The sequence below is a fragment of the Arabidopsis lyrata genome (assembly GCF_000004255.2).
Source record: "Arabidopsis lyrata subsp. lyrata unplaced genomic scaffold ARALYscaffold_1, whole genome shotgun sequence".
NCBI lineage: Eukaryota > Viridiplantae > Streptophyta > Magnoliopsida > Brassicales > Brassicaceae > Arabidopsis > Arabidopsis lyrata.
The window spans coordinates 5,631,524-5,645,912 of record NW_003302555.1 but is presented as its reverse complement, the minus strand read 5'-3'; the positions used below and the strand labels follow the sequence as shown (position 1 = coordinate 5,645,912).

General features: G+C 36.6%; 6 protein-coding genes across 10 annotated transcripts; 2 read left to right on the top strand and 4 right to left on the bottom strand.

Annotated features, from left to right (window-relative positions):
* On the top strand, positions 1–2,704 carry LOC9328812 (trihelix transcription factor GT-1). Of its 4 annotated transcripts, none has more exons than XM_021012210.1 (5): positions 1–830; positions 1,119–1,157; positions 1,499–1,630; positions 1,884–2,114; positions 2,198–2,704. In XM_021012210.1, exons 1-5 carry the CDS (start codon positions 215–217, stop codon positions 2,395–2,397), a joined length of 1,218 nt encoding a protein of 405 aa, XP_020867869.1. In that variant the 5' UTR covers positions 1–214; the 3' UTR covers positions 2,398–2,704. The 4 variants fall into 4 exon arrangements, with proteins under 4 accessions (XP_020867869.1, XP_002892750.1, XP_020867871.1 ...); XM_002892704.2 differs by having other exon boundaries at positions 2,177–2,704; XM_021012212.1 differs by lacking the exon at positions 1,499–1,630.
* LOC110224827 (mitotic spindle checkpoint protein MAD2-like) lies at positions 2,653–3,332 on the bottom strand. Of its 2 annotated transcripts, none has more exons than XM_021012213.1 (3): positions 3,042–3,332; positions 2,873–2,968; positions 2,653–2,751 (listed from the first exon to the last, which is right to left on the bottom strand). In XM_021012213.1, exons 1-3 carry the CDS (start codon positions 3,202–3,204, stop codon positions 2,702–2,704), a joined length of 309 nt encoding a protein of 102 aa, XP_020867872.1. In that variant the 5' UTR covers positions 3,205–3,332; the 3' UTR covers positions 2,653–2,701. The 2 variants fall into 2 exon arrangements, 1 of the variants encoding a protein (XP_020867872.1); XR_002329309.1 differs by having other exon boundaries at positions 2,662–2,751; positions 2,846–2,968.
* Positions 3,333–4,669: 1,337 nt separating this feature from the next.
* Positions 4,670–7,253, top strand: LOC9326068 (glyceraldehyde-3-phosphate dehydrogenase GAPC2, cytosolic). The gene is made up of 11 exons (XM_021012072.1): positions 4,670–5,045; positions 5,155–5,184; positions 5,267–5,367; positions 5,548–5,663; positions 5,756–5,855; positions 5,940–6,086; positions 6,173–6,233; positions 6,317–6,414; positions 6,493–6,635; positions 6,725–6,808; positions 6,903–7,253. Exons 1-11 carry the CDS (start codon positions 5,042–5,044, stop codon positions 7,033–7,035), a joined length of 1,017 nt encoding a protein of 338 aa, XP_020867731.1. The 5' UTR covers positions 4,670–5,041; the 3' UTR covers positions 7,036–7,253.
* On the bottom strand, positions 7,168–8,842 carry LOC9326067 (cytosolic sulfotransferase 9). Its single transcript, XM_021012070.1, has one exon. The coding sequence runs from the start codon at positions 8,734–8,736 to the stop codon at positions 7,690–7,692; it is 1,047 nt and encodes a 348-aa protein (XP_020867729.1). The 5' UTR covers positions 8,737–8,842; the 3' UTR covers positions 7,168–7,689.
* Positions 8,843–9,207: 365 nt separating this feature from the next.
* LOC9326066 (cytosolic sulfotransferase 8) lies at positions 9,208–10,463 on the bottom strand. Its single transcript, XM_021013957.1, has one exon. The coding sequence runs from the start codon at positions 10,360–10,362 to the stop codon at positions 9,388–9,390; it is 975 nt and encodes a 324-aa protein (XP_020869616.1). The 5' UTR covers positions 10,363–10,463; the 3' UTR covers positions 9,208–9,387.
* Positions 10,464–11,426: 963 nt separating this feature from the next.
* LOC9326065 (pentatricopeptide repeat-containing protein At3g29230) lies at positions 11,427–13,583 on the bottom strand. Its single transcript, XM_021015287.1, has 2 exons — positions 13,442–13,583; positions 11,427–13,226 (listed from the first exon to the last, which is right to left on the bottom strand). Exons 1-2 carry the CDS (start codon positions 13,581–13,583, stop codon positions 11,935–11,937), a joined length of 1,434 nt encoding a protein of 477 aa, XP_020870946.1. The 3' UTR covers positions 11,427–11,934.
* Positions 13,584–14,389: the final 806 nt, after the last annotated feature.

Here is a 14,389-nt window from a genome sequence, read left to right as displayed (position 1 = left end):
ATATCACAAAAACATTCTTACCAAAACCTTAAATATGTAATTATCCTTATCCAAAACCAAATCTCAAGACTAAAAAAAAAAACCTTAATTAAAGTTAAAACCTTTTTTTTTTGGCTTTCCACATTTCATTTTGTGCGTAGGGGGGCTTGTGTTGTTGTTGACGGTGGTGGGAACAAAGGAACATCATATCCATTGTCTCTCCTGATACACTGCAATGTTCATTTCCGACAAATCTCGTCCTAGTACTGATTTCTACAAAGACGATAATCCCAATTCCTCCACCACCACAACACGCGATATGATGATCGATGTCACCACTACCAACGAATCAGTAGATCTACAATCTCATCACCACCACAATCACAATCACCACAATCGTCATCTCCACCAACCTCAGCCACAACAACAGATTCTCCTCGGAGAAAGCAGTGGTGAGGATCACGAAGTTAAAGCACCAAAGAAACGAGCAGAGACATGGGTTCAAGACGAAACTCGTAGCTTAATCATGTTCCGTAGAGGTATGGATGGTTTATTCAACACATCCAAATCTAATAAGCATCTCTGGGAACAGATTTCTGCTAAGATGAGAGAAAAAGGGTTTGATCGATCTCCGACTATGTGTACTGATAAGTGGAGGAATCTATTGAAAGAGTTTAAGAAAGCAAAGCATCATGATAGAGGAAATGGATCAGCTAAGATGTCGTATTACAAGGAGATTGAAGATATTCTTAGAGAGAGGAACAAGAAAGTGACACCACAGTATAATAAGAGCCCTAATACACCACCTACATCAGCCAAAGTTGATTCCTTTATGCAATTTACTGATAAAGGTATAAACTTTGGCTTAGTTTTAGCAATCTATTTGTTTGGCATGAATTGCAGGTTTCTTGATTTGGATTGAGGGAACCTAACTGTGATTATGGTTTTTGTTGCTACAATTTGGGAAATTCTTTATCAGTATCTTAGGCTGAGAAGATACTACATTTTAGAGTAGGTTACTTAATGTGGTTTCAGTTATCCTTAAAGAAGATGATTGTTATGGTAAACGAATCTGGTTATGTGGATTTTGTGCTTTTAATTTTCTTTTGTTTAAGTGGTAACTTTATCTTTCATTGTAGGTTTTGATGATACGAGCATTTCTTTTGGATCCGTTGAAGGTACTTATCTACCACTATTGTGTGTTTATTATAGTGTAAACAAAGAGGCGAGATTTGTTTGTCTACTGCCTCTTGTAGTTGTCTTTTAAGTTGGTGTAAAACTCCTGTCTGAGTGAGCAATAGTAGAGGTCTTAACTTGCTTTGTGAACATTTGGGACTGGAAACAAATAGTTGCATTTGCGAGATGAAAGTTATCGGTAGTCTGAGTTTTCTGTAATTGGAACAAAGAGGTGAACATGACTGTGCCGTAGAATTCACAGACATGTTTGTGTTAGATGGTTTAGTTTAGTTTCTAGAGGATGTGTGTGCTTGTTTGATAAGTGTTTATATCTATGTTCTAGCTAATGGCAGGCCAGCCTTAAACCTTGAAAGGCGTCTTGATCATGATGGTCATCCTCTTGCAATCACTACTGTTGATGCTGTTGCTGCAAATGGAGTTACCCCTTGGAATTGGAGAGAGACTCCTGGAAACGGCAAGTCTCAGAAAAAGCTTATATAACTTAAGCCTCAAAGTTTAATTTTCTAAAAGGCCAAAGATATGTTTTTTGAATTTATGTTCCAAGCAAGGTGTAATATGTATAAGAATCGACGTTTTCTAATTCTTGAGAACCAAAATCACTCTCATTTTGAGTTGCTTCACAGCCTCTGTTCCTCTGCTTGATTTATTTTTCCGGTCTCTTTATAACTGAGTAGAGCTTTTTATTTGTTTCATGTTTATACACGCAGGTGGTGATAGTCATGGTCAGGCTTTTGGTGGGAGGGTCATAACAGTGAAATTTGGTGACTATACAAGAAGAATCGGCGTTGATGGTAGTGCAGAAGCAATTAAAGAGGCAATCAGATCTGCTTTTGGGTTAAGGACTCGACGAGCTTTTTGGTTAGAAGATGAAGATCAGATTATTCGCTGTCTTGACCGAGACATGCCCTTAGGGAACTATCTACTCCATCTCGATAATGGTGAGGTTAAATTTGACACCATTCGTATCTTTTGAACTATGTGTTTTTTACTGAATTCTCAGTATGCAAAACCCATCTTGCAGGACTGGCCATTAGGGTTTGCCATTATGATGAATCCAACCAATTACCAGTCCATTCAGAAGAGAAAATCTTCTACACAGAAGAAGATTACCGCGATTTTCTGGCTCGACGGGGATGGACATGCCTGCAAGTTGATGGTTTTAGGAACATAGAAAACATGGATGATCTTCAACCTGGTGCCGTGTACCGAGGTGTGAGATGAGAAAATGAGATCACAAAACTTCTTCTCCAAATCTATCAACAGTGCATCTAATCAGAAAACAGTCCCCTGTAGATATGATCTCATTCCTTTTATACATTTCTTCCTTCCCCCCCTCCCCCCTGAGAAGAACAAGGAATGTACTTGCTCAAATATGACATATCAACTTGCATTTGCCGTACAGACCAATAAGACCTCAAAATTGTTTTTTGTTCTGGTACATTTGTAAGAACAGGACATAAGAGAAGTGAATAAAATGTTCACCATCAGACGAGCGAGTGTGACTGTGTGGTGTCAGAGTCACTCTTCATCCCCTTTGTTGTTCTTGTATGAAATGAGTGTGTCGACCTTGTGAATCTGCATAGTCAGAGAAACTTTCAGAACTTATACTACTGAGAAAACAGTAGAATGATTTGATTAACAAACACAAATCTTTCACTTTTTGGTTTACATTAGTATTAAAAGAATGCAACTTAACCACTCTCTGCGGATTCGATCAACTTGGGATCGCTCTCGATCCAGGTGAATGGTACAGCCACATCGGTATCAGTATATGCCAACACATCAGACACACCTTATCCAATCACCAAGCCTATTATTAGCATTTAGATTAACAATGAAGAGGAATGTGAAACTCTCTCTCTTACATGTTTCATGGAGACAAGGCAAGGAAGTTATGCTGGAAGCAACTTTTCTCATTATAGCTTGAATCTCCCTCGTGATCTCCTGATCACTTTTATTCCTTGAGACACAGTGAAAGGACAAAGACAGAATCAAGACAGCATAAAACATCACAAACATCCAAAGCATAAACAGAATCAAGACAGCATAAACACCATAAACATACAAATAAAAGAGTAATAATATGCATTTAAACTGAGTTGATTGAAATGTTTTTGCATAAATAAACCAACTTATCTAGATCTAAACCACACGTAAGTGGACTAACATTGGTTATAAGTAGATCATCACGAATAAGATTCCATTAGTTAAAGTTTGCATCAATAATTGTTTTTGTCGAGAGGGTTGCATCAATTATTGCATCTTTCTTTCTATCTTTTTTTCTTTCTCTTAGAATCGAATTTTAACATATACTTTGATAATGATATATTTTGGTTCTTTTCACTTCACGATTACTTAATCTTTGTGAATAATGACACTTCACAATGAAAGGGATAAAAGCCGGACAATAATAGGGAATTTTGAAAATAACGTAAGAAAATTCCACAAAATCACCAAATAAATTTCAGATATTCAAAAAAAAATACATGCACGTTATGTTATAAATTTTAAAAATATGGTTTCCAACAAAAATAAATTTGGTTTCTTGTAACAAACCAACGTGAATTAATTTTACAAAGAAGAACGAATCACAAAAAATAATCGTTTATAAATCATATTGTATAACTTATCAGTCGAAGAGAATGGCTGACACTTGACGGGTCAGTTATAACTTATAGTCTTGGACTCTTGGAAATGATCATGAGTTATAGAAAGATCACAAACTTCAATCCATAATATATTTTTGACGGCCGATAATATTTTAGCTATTTATTGGATGCATAAAGATCCATATGAATACCAAAAGAAGGAGTTTTATAATCCATTTACCTAACACAAAATTGAAATGGAAATAGAAAAGAGAACAAATAAGAGGAGGAGAAGAAGGAGACTTTAGGCAAAAGCCAAGAGTCATACATATACCAATTACATAAGGTGTGATGTTTTTTTTTTGCTGTCACATTCATCTGACCTACCAAAGCTCTCTAAGTGGAGCATCTATTTGTCTTGGTATGAAGTCACGATTTGATAAATATATAACACCATATGTTGTGTCAAATTATAAATATCTTGATATACAGTAAGCAACACATTATTTTGATAAAGACATCTACAAGCATCTTCTTATGAAATGTACACCTCTAAATTGATTAAAACAAAGCACCATTAAATATAGTGATCAAAAGTCAAAATCTTCATCTTGATTATTCTAAAACAATGGTTGAAGTAAAAATGTTGTTGAATGTTGAGTGATAATTGGCATTTGAGAGTAACTTTCACTATAATGAATGTTGATCTGATAATAATTTACCTCGAAGGGTATCACAAATTCACAACCTCGAAATTGGAAGTGACAGTGTTGTTGTTACTTGTTACGCAATATGAAAAAAAAAAAAAAAAAAAAAGAGCTTAATATTGGAGAAACATTGGAATTATTATGGTAATTAAATAACTTTTTTTTTTGGCTTGATTTAAAACAAAAATCTGCTACGTTGCAGTCTTGCGTGCACCGGCCCAGCCCATAGGATCTAAGTTTAAAACCTCGAATATTCCATCAGCCTGCGCGTGAAATGCAAGCGCCATTAGTTTTCCCAAATCCGTTCTTAATCCTACCATAAACAATGGGTAAAAACAGTGTCAAAAAAATGGTAAATAAGAAGAAAAGTAAAGTACAATATAGTAACATTAAATAGTGAATCTAATCTATAAACTTTTTTCCCAAGAAAAATTCTGAGCCACTCGATATTTCATCATCACGTTCTTCTTCTCTTTTAAATAACCCTAAAGCCTCACCAAACCCTCACTCACTAATTTCACATTCTTCTCTCTCGATATCATCTAAATCTCTCGATCTCAAATTTCGAAAATGGGTGAGCTTCTCTCGCTCTTCCTGATCTGCGTTTCTTCGATTTATTGTTTCGTCGTTGATGATTTTGTGAATCTGATCGTGATATTGATTTTCTCTTTTGGTTTATGTAGCTGACAAGAAGATCAGAATCGGAATCAACGGTGAGTGTTTTTCTTATCGAAATCCAAAGGTTTTTGTTAGTTTTGAGTAATTTGGAGTCTGAGTTTTTTGATCTTGGTGAAGGTTTCGGAAGAATCGGTCGTTTGGTTGCTAGAGTTGTTCTTCAGAGGGATGATGTTGAGCTCGTCGCTGTCAACGATCCTTTCATCACCACCGAGTACATGGTTCGTTTCTTCTTCTCTTCGATACTAGTTCGATCTGGATTTGAGTTAATAGATTTATCTCAATTTTTGTTAATCTACTTGATAGATCTGAGAACCGCTTTGATGTATTCTTCTTCTATGTTGATTCTCTGTGAATTTGTTTTGATTGAATGTGTTTATGGTATTATGGATTTGTTGCAGACATACATGTTTAAGTATGACAGTGTTCATGGTCAGTGGAAGCACCATGAACTTAAGGTCAAGGATGATAAAACTCTTCTCTTCGGTGAGAAGCCAGTCACTGTTTTCGGTATCAGGTACATAATCTTTGTGGATTTTATATCTGTGTTTCTCTGTTATGTGATTGAGACTTGTGAAATTCATATTTGTGGTGTTTTATTTCATGAAGGAACCCTGAGGAGATCCCATGGGGTGAGGCTGGAGCTGACTTTGTTGTTGAGTCTACCGGTGTGTTCACTGACAAGGACAAGGCAGCTGCTCACTTGAAGGTTTGAATTAGGATCTTCATGTAACATAAGATTCGAGAACTTGTTTATATGATCTAAATCGTCATATTGTTCGTTATTATTCAGGGTGGTGCTAAAAAGGTTGTCATCTCTGCACCAAGCAAAGATGCTCCCATGTTTGTCGTTGGTGTCAACGAGCATGAATACAAGTCTGATCTTGACATTGTTTCCAACGCTAGTTGCACCACTAACTGCCTTGCTCCTCTTGCCAAGGTATCTTCTTCTACTTGTGTAATTTGTTCGGAATTCTGAATTTTGAGTTGAATCATTTCTCTTACTGTTGCAATTTGTTTATGCAGGTTATTAACGACAGATTTGGTATTGTTGAGGGACTCATGACCACTGTCCACTCTATCACTGGTACGTACCTAGTTTCATTATTTTGATTCTTGAAAATATATATTTGAATTTGATTCAATAATAACTGTTGTTTTGGTAATCAGCTACTCAGAAGACTGTTGATGGTCCATCAATGAAGGACTGGAGAGGTGGAAGAGCTGCTTCCTTCAACATTATTCCTAGCAGCACTGGTGCCGCCAAGGTATCATTTCAGGCTCTTTTGTTAATTTTGATTGAGAAATTATGTTGTTTCTAATTTTTGTATCATGCTTGTTAATAGGCTGTTGGGAAAGTGTTGCCATCCCTCAATGGAAAATTGACTGGAATGTCTTTCCGTGTTCCAACCGTTGATGTCTCAGTTGTTGATCTCACCGTTAGACTTGAGAAAGCTGCAACATACGATGAAATCAAGAAGGCCATCAAGTAAAAACCGTCAACACTCACTTGCTCTTAGCCGCATATAAATAGATATTTGATGACTTACAATGATTTTGGTTAAACTTTCTTTTCAGGGAGGAATCTGAAGGCAAACTGAAGGGAATTTTGGGATACACCGAGGATGATGTTGTGTCTACTGACTTTGTCGGTGACAACCGGTATGTAAATTATCATCTGTAGATTGATTGATTCAGTTTTCTGATGTTATAAATGGCGAGAACAAATAATTGAATGTTGGGTTTGTGCGTGTAGGTCAAGCATATTCGATGCTAAGGCAGGGATTGCATTGAGCGACAAGTTTGTGAAGTTGGTGTCATGGTACGACAACGAGTGGGGTTACAGTTCTCGTGTCGTTGACCTTATCGTTCACATGTCAAAGGCCTAAGGTTACACCAGCAAGTGTTTGTGTGTTGAGTCGTACTGTTCTGAATAAAAAAAGAGAAGAAAAAAAACACTCGAGTTTTATCTATCTTTCACTGATTCCATGCGCAGTCATGAGAGTTTGTAGCTTTTTTTGCTTTTTGCTTTCTATTAATGTTTCCCTGCTTTGAAAGTTGAAACCATTGGTTTGGTTTTTATGTTAATGAGTTTAGTTCATTGATTTTCGTGGTAACTCAAACCCAACTGGCAACTGCAACATGACACGTCCACTTCTCATATCTTTAATGGTCTATTGTACTTGAGCTCTCAATCAAAATAGTTCCAAAAAAACTATGACCAAAATGGCTCTTCTAGTCACATAGCTCACTCTATATCAATCATCTTGACAAGCATCGTTGACATCTTTGTAAGATGATTGATTTAAATAATTTTATTCGCAAACTTTTTAAATTAACAGAAAACTCATATTTTCAATAGTAGCATGTTATGGCATGTGATAATATGATAGTTTATTAGTCTTAAATGAAGTGACATAGGAGTTAGTTATTTAGTGATGAACCAAAGGAACAAAGCAGTTTATCAAAGAGAACAAAAACCACACACATCAATTATAATGTTACATCACAGTAACAATATATATGACAAAGCACACATAATTCTAGAATTTCAAACCGGAACCTTTGAGTTTCTCCTCGATGATCATATCGATTTTGTTTACCATTTCAGGGGTCATATAACTCTTCCAGTCACCAACTTGTCCTTTACGGAAATAAGTCTTGAAATCTACTCCATCTAACGTTCCAGTTTTGTTGATCTCCAAACTGCTTAGATTACTTAGAGAGCAAAGTTCCAAGATCTTATCTACAGATCCGCTATCTTCCTCTTCCTTAGTGAATGGACAATCCAAGAACTCCGCAAGTCTCTTAACCTGAGTACGAGGCTCCGCTTTGAACTCCTCGTACATCATGAAAAGAACATGCTTTGGATCTTCCAAGCTGCCTTGCCAATAGCTCAAAGCATGGTCCTCAAAGGGACCGTATAAGGTAACTCCGTTGCAGAATGACTCAAACATAGCCTCGAAAGAGTGATCATCCACTCCACTGATCTTTTCGCTTTGGCTGAAATCTCCCCATTCTACTCCCTTGTTGGCATTGAGGAAATGCCAAAGAGACACCAACACGTCTTTCACGTTCCTGCACACGTACACGATCTTGCAAGATGACTCCTTCAAGGGTGCTTTAAGCGCATCCAACGACATGTGAGTTGAGAACAATCTCGGAGATAATGATGATGATAAGAACTTGGTCAAGTCCGGTTTTGAGCTTTTGAGATACAGATCGAGCTCGAGGTACGGCACTATCTCATGAGGATTATGAGATAGCAGAGGATGATTATCTTCTTCTAAGGGATGTTTTGATCGTTGAATGAGTGCAAATGTGAGTGCCTTGAGCCAAGTCGTGCCCGATTTGGGGAAAGCAGCAACAATTATATCGGTTTCTTGTGGTTGAAAACTCTTGTGGAAATTGGGGATTGCTTGGAGAATGTCTTCGTAGTACCAATATCCTTGGTACTTGAACAGCTTGTTCCCAAGGTAATCTATCTCCCAAGGAAGTGAAGAGATCGAACTTTTGGTTTCTTCACTTAGGTTTTCTTCTTCTTCTTCTTCTTCTTCCCTCAAGTTCCTTGGAATATCTTTTTCATCCATTTTTTTTGGCTGTTGTTTTGTTTTGTTTTGCTTCGATTCATATATTTAGTACATGGACACTTCACCTACATACACGGAGTCTTTTTTATATATATACGAACATGGAGTCTTTTTAATGTTGAGATTCGTATCTTCTAATATATTGTTAAAAAGATATGACCCCTTTTTTTCTTACAACCACACATTAAATTAAAGGGTAGATAAAAATTAATGGTTTTTAATGTTTAATTTTTTAAAAAACTAAGTAGACTAAATAGGATACAATGAAAAAGATGTAGTGATGTATTCGATGCTAAGGCAAGGATTGTATTGAGCCACAAGTTTGTGAAGTTAGTACCATGACTCCAACTTATGTTTTAAAATATTCCGATTTGTTGAAACAGAGGCTCCAAATTGGAACTTAGCATTTATTTGGAGAGATCCAACTTTTGGTTGACATTTCTGTAAATTGAGCAAATGAGCAAAGCAGTAGAGAAATTTGCTTTATTGATCAAAGGAAACAAAAACTCACAATTTTAAACTCTTAACCTTACACATCGAAGGAGCAAAGTAACTTCTATTACATTGCATTCAAGAAAAGAACAAACCGGCATTAATTATTAGGTTTGAGATTAATTAAACCTGTTCCACACATATGTAGAGATATAAACTCTACAATTTCAAACCAGAACCTTGAAGTTTCTCCTCAACAATCATGTCGATTTTTTTCTCCATTTCAGGAGTCATATAACTCTTCCAATCACCGACTTCCCCTTTACGGAAAAAGCTCTTGAAACTTACTCCTTCCGACAATTTTCCTGTTTTGTTGATCTCCAAACCGCTCAGGTTTCTTAGAGAGCAAAGTTCCAAGATCTTGTCTACACCTCCGTTGTCTTCTTCTTCCTTTGTGAATGGACAATCCAAGAACTGAGCAAGTTTCTTGATTTGCTCACGAGGCTCCGTTTTCAACTCCTCGTACCTCAATAAAAGAACCTGCTTAGGATCATCTAAGCTTCCTCTCCAATAGCTTAAGACATTTTCCCATAAGGGACCGCATAAGCTAACTCCGCTACAGAAAGACTCGAACAAAGCCTCGAGACTTACATTGCTTTCTCCACTCATGGAGTTTTCGAAACACCAAAGTGATACCAACACGTCTTTCACGTTCCTGCACACGTACACAATCTTGCAAGGAGACTCCTTCAAGGGTACTTGAAGCGCATCGAACGACATGTGAGTTGAGAACAATCTCGGATATGATGATGGTAACTTGGTCAAATCCGGTTTCGAGCTTTTGAGATACAGATCTAGCTCGAGGTACGGCACTAGCTCATGAGGATTGTGACTTAGCAGAGGATGATGGTCTGAAGGGTGTTTTGATCTTTGAGCTAGTGCGAATGTGAGTGCCTTGAGCCAAGTCGTACCTGATTTGGGGAAAGAAGCAACAATTATATCGGTTTCTTGTGGCTGAAAGCTCTTGTTGTAATTGAGGATTGCTTGGAGAATGTCTTTGTCGTACCAACATCCTTGGTACTTGAACAACTTGGTCCCAGAGCAATCTCTGTCTGAAGGAAGTGAAGAGATCAAACTTTCACTTAGGTCTTCATTTTCGTCCTTCAAGTTCCTTGGAATCTCTATCTCACCCATTTTATTTTATTTTTGCTTCCGTGTCGCGAGTGTTGTGACTTATTGCAATCGCAAAATCACTTTTTATAGTGTTGCATGTTACTTTTTATAGTGTTGCATGTTACTTTTGGATTAAGGGAAGTTGATCAAGCACTCACGTTATATCACTTCCCTTAATCCAAAATATAGAAAGAAACAAAATGAAGAGATTTTGTTTACCTAATGGCTAATGTGTATCTTTGAAATCTTGAGAGATCCGTTATAACGTGGTGGTTGAATTATTTTCTTCAGCCCGTAATTATAAAACTGTTAATTAAATTACAAACATATAAAAGTCCAACTAACTTATATTTGGATTTTAGCCCCAACCAAAACTTGTATTTGGAGTATAATTAATATCAAACAGATTAAATATTATTTTTCGTATAGATCGAATTAAGGGTTGGTGGCATAAGAAAAGAAGCATGTTATGATTTCTATATGAAACTGACAACATGATTTGTAAATTGTTTTAAGAAAATGTTAACTAATACGAATTCTTTCCTTCTTTTTTAATACAAATTTATTTACCTCAAGAGTATGAAGTTTTCTCTTCCACATTGCAGAACGTTCTTCCCAGCAAATTCCGGAGATGTAAAAAATCTTGACAAAAACTTCTCTATAAGATTGCATAAAATGGGCTTGAAGTTCTTCTCCTTCAACAAGAAGGATGTTGAAGTAATGAAGTTGAAGCTCTTCAGCTATCAATAGACAAAACAGAAAGAGCATAATGAAGAAAAATTTAACTATTGTGCTACATCAGATTTTTTTGTTAATTTATGAATTTTACTAATACATACAATACATTACAAAATTTAAAACAAGAAAATAGTTTTCCCACTGCCAGGCTTTGAACCTGGTAAGTTCAGCAATTAAGATGAATTAAGCCAATGTGCTACAGAAGATCTTTTGTTAAACTATGAATATTTACTAATATATACAATACCAAAAAAGTATAATTATAAAATTTAAAACAAAAAAAAAAAGAATTTCCGCTGCCGGGCTTTGAACCCGGTAAGTTCGGCAATAGAGATGAATTTAGCCAGTGTGCTACAGCGGATCTTTTATTAATCTGTGAATAATAAATAATATATACAAGATCAAAACGGATGGTTACAAATTTTAAAAAAGTGATCCGCCGTCGGACTTCGAATCCGAGAGATCGGCAATCAAGACTAGTTATACCAGTGCTACAACGGATCTTTCGTTAAACTCAAACCTTGAAATACTTCTTGTGACCCATTCCATTCATGATCTTGTTGACCTCCTAAACGCTTAGATTACAAAAGTATAAAACCTCGTCTACTAATTTGCTCTCTTCTTCTTTTGCGGTAAATGGACAACTCAAGAACTCAGCAACCTTCTTTAGCTGAGCACAAGGCTCTTTGTAAATTGCTTTACGAAATTGTGAAGTAATACAAATTCCTATACCTCAAGACTCAAGAGTACGAGCTTTCCGCTTCCACATTGCAGAATGTTTTTTCACAGCAAATTCCGGTAATGGAAAAAAGTTCAATCTTGACAAAAGCTTCTGCAAAATTACATAAAATGTTCTTAAAGTTCTTCTTCTTCATCAAGAAGGATGTTGAAGCTCTTCAGCTCTCCCAAGATCCTCTGTAATTCCTCTGTTCGAGGATGCTTCTCTCCCGAAGAATAAAACTTCACTAAACCATCATCGGTCTCGATCCAGCTAATCCCTGCTTCTTTCTTAAACCCGGTGTCTCTCATAGCAACTTTTAGCCTTGCAGCATCATCAAATCTTCCTGCATCTCCATAGATGTTTGAGAGCATCACGAAATTAGCCGGGTTTCTTGGTTCAAGCTTGATCAACTCTTTAAGAGCAAGTTCGCCAGTGTCCACCTTCTTATAAACCTTTGAAGCTCCAAGTAGAGTAGCCCATATAACAGCATCCGCTTTTACCGGCATTTTGTTTATGAACTCAACAGCTTGTGTTAAAAATCCAGCCCGTGATAGCAAATCCACTACACAACCGCAATGCTCGATCTGAGGCGTGATTGAGAAATCAGTAAACATGGAATTGAAATAAGCCAAGCCATCTTCAACCAAACCCATGTGTTTACAGGCACATAAAACACCGACGAATGTTACCTTGTCAGGACTAATTCCGCAATTTTTCATCTCATGGAATAAATCTAAGGCCTCAGTTCCATGTCCATGTGCAGCTAAACCGTTGATCATGGTATTCCAACTTATCAAATCTCTTCTCTTTATTCCTTTGAAAACTTCCATAGCTATCTCTATAGCTCCGCATTTTCCATACATATCAATCAAAGCATTCTTAACGTTAACATCTACCTTATTATACCCAAGATTTTCTCCATACTTATGTACCCGTTTCCCGAAATCAAAAGCTCCTAACTTTGCACAAGCGGATAAGACTAAAGTCAATGTTGCATCGTTTGGAAAAACACTCCCTTCATCTACCATTCTCTTAAAAGAACCCAACACTTCAGAAACCCGCCCATTTTGAGCATAGCCCTTGATCAAACCATTCCAAGAGAACACATTTCTCTCCAGCATTTCATCAAAAACCCTTTCACATGCTTCCATATCTCCAATATTTGCATAACCCTCTAAAACCGTATTCCACGACATGACATCCCTACAAGGCATTTGATCAAAAAGACTCCTAGCCTCCATCATATTCCCCATTTCAATATAACCAGCTACCATAGTGTTCCACAACACAATATCTCTCTCAGGCGACAAATCAAAATATCGTCGAGCAGAGACTAAGTCCTTATTCAAAAGATACCCATTGATCATCGAAGTCCAAATAACTACATTTTTCTCAACCATCTCACAAAACACCTTATTCGCCGATACTATCACTCCGGCACATGAGTACATCTCAATCAACTTAGTTCCTAAATAAGCATTTGACCTAAACCCTGTTTTTATCGAAAATCCCTGTAACTCCTCTCCCTGTCTAAGATCCTTAACCATCACGCAAGCTTTTAAAACTACCGGAAGAGTAAAACAATTGGGCATCACATCGAAGCTTCTCATTCTCTTGTACAACAACAAAACTTCGTTAGACAAATCTTTTTGCGCATACCCATTGAACATAGCGTTCCAAACAGAAACATTTGGTTGAGAGATTCTGTCGAACACTTGGCGTGCATAACTAATTCTCGTGATTCCACAACAAGCAGCGACGATTCTCGGAGCCACATAATCATTCTGCGCTAACTCGTGAGTTATGGTTTGTGACTGAATTTGAAGAAGCTGTTTCTGGGTTTTACATGATTCCAAGAAAGAGATGAGCTTTTCTTCCAATAGCCTCTTTGGTGATTTAGAAGCTGAAACTAGAGAAACTCTCGCAATTTTCGATATTTCAGGAACAAACGTAACAAATTCGTCGCGAGAAAACAATAAAGTATAAGTCTTTCCTTAGACAATTCGATGAAAGCTCCCAATGAGAGTGTTTCGATTTAGCGCCTTTTAGTTCACAATCAGATTCCGAAAGTGGAGGGACTTGAAGTCAAAGTCAATACCTTCTCAACGACTTAGAAGGTTAGGTTAATAATTGTAAAAAATAATCCAATTTAAATATGATTAATTTTGTTATTTCAGAGTTTAGCTAATACTTTTGAATTTGTGTACCGAAACTACTCAGCCTATAAAATATAGGGAACTATTATGAAATTGCATTACTTAAAAAGCATACCAAAAATAAACAACAATGTATCATATCTATAAGAAGTAAAGTAAATAAAAGTATGCTTATAGGAGTGTGTAATAGAGATGGGCGGTGTCATTGTATAGGAACAGCAGATGCAGCCTATTCTAATAATATAGCAATCGGTAATTGAACCCTAACTTTTTTTTATTTGCATAAATAGAAAAAGTTTTGCTTTCCTTTTGAAACACATCTAATTTTCTTAGCCCCTACTTACCCGTTTCCCTCTTATTTAAACAAGTATCATGTTTTCCTTTTTTACTATTTTCATGAGATTCAGGGATATTACTTGAATTGGTGTCCTCT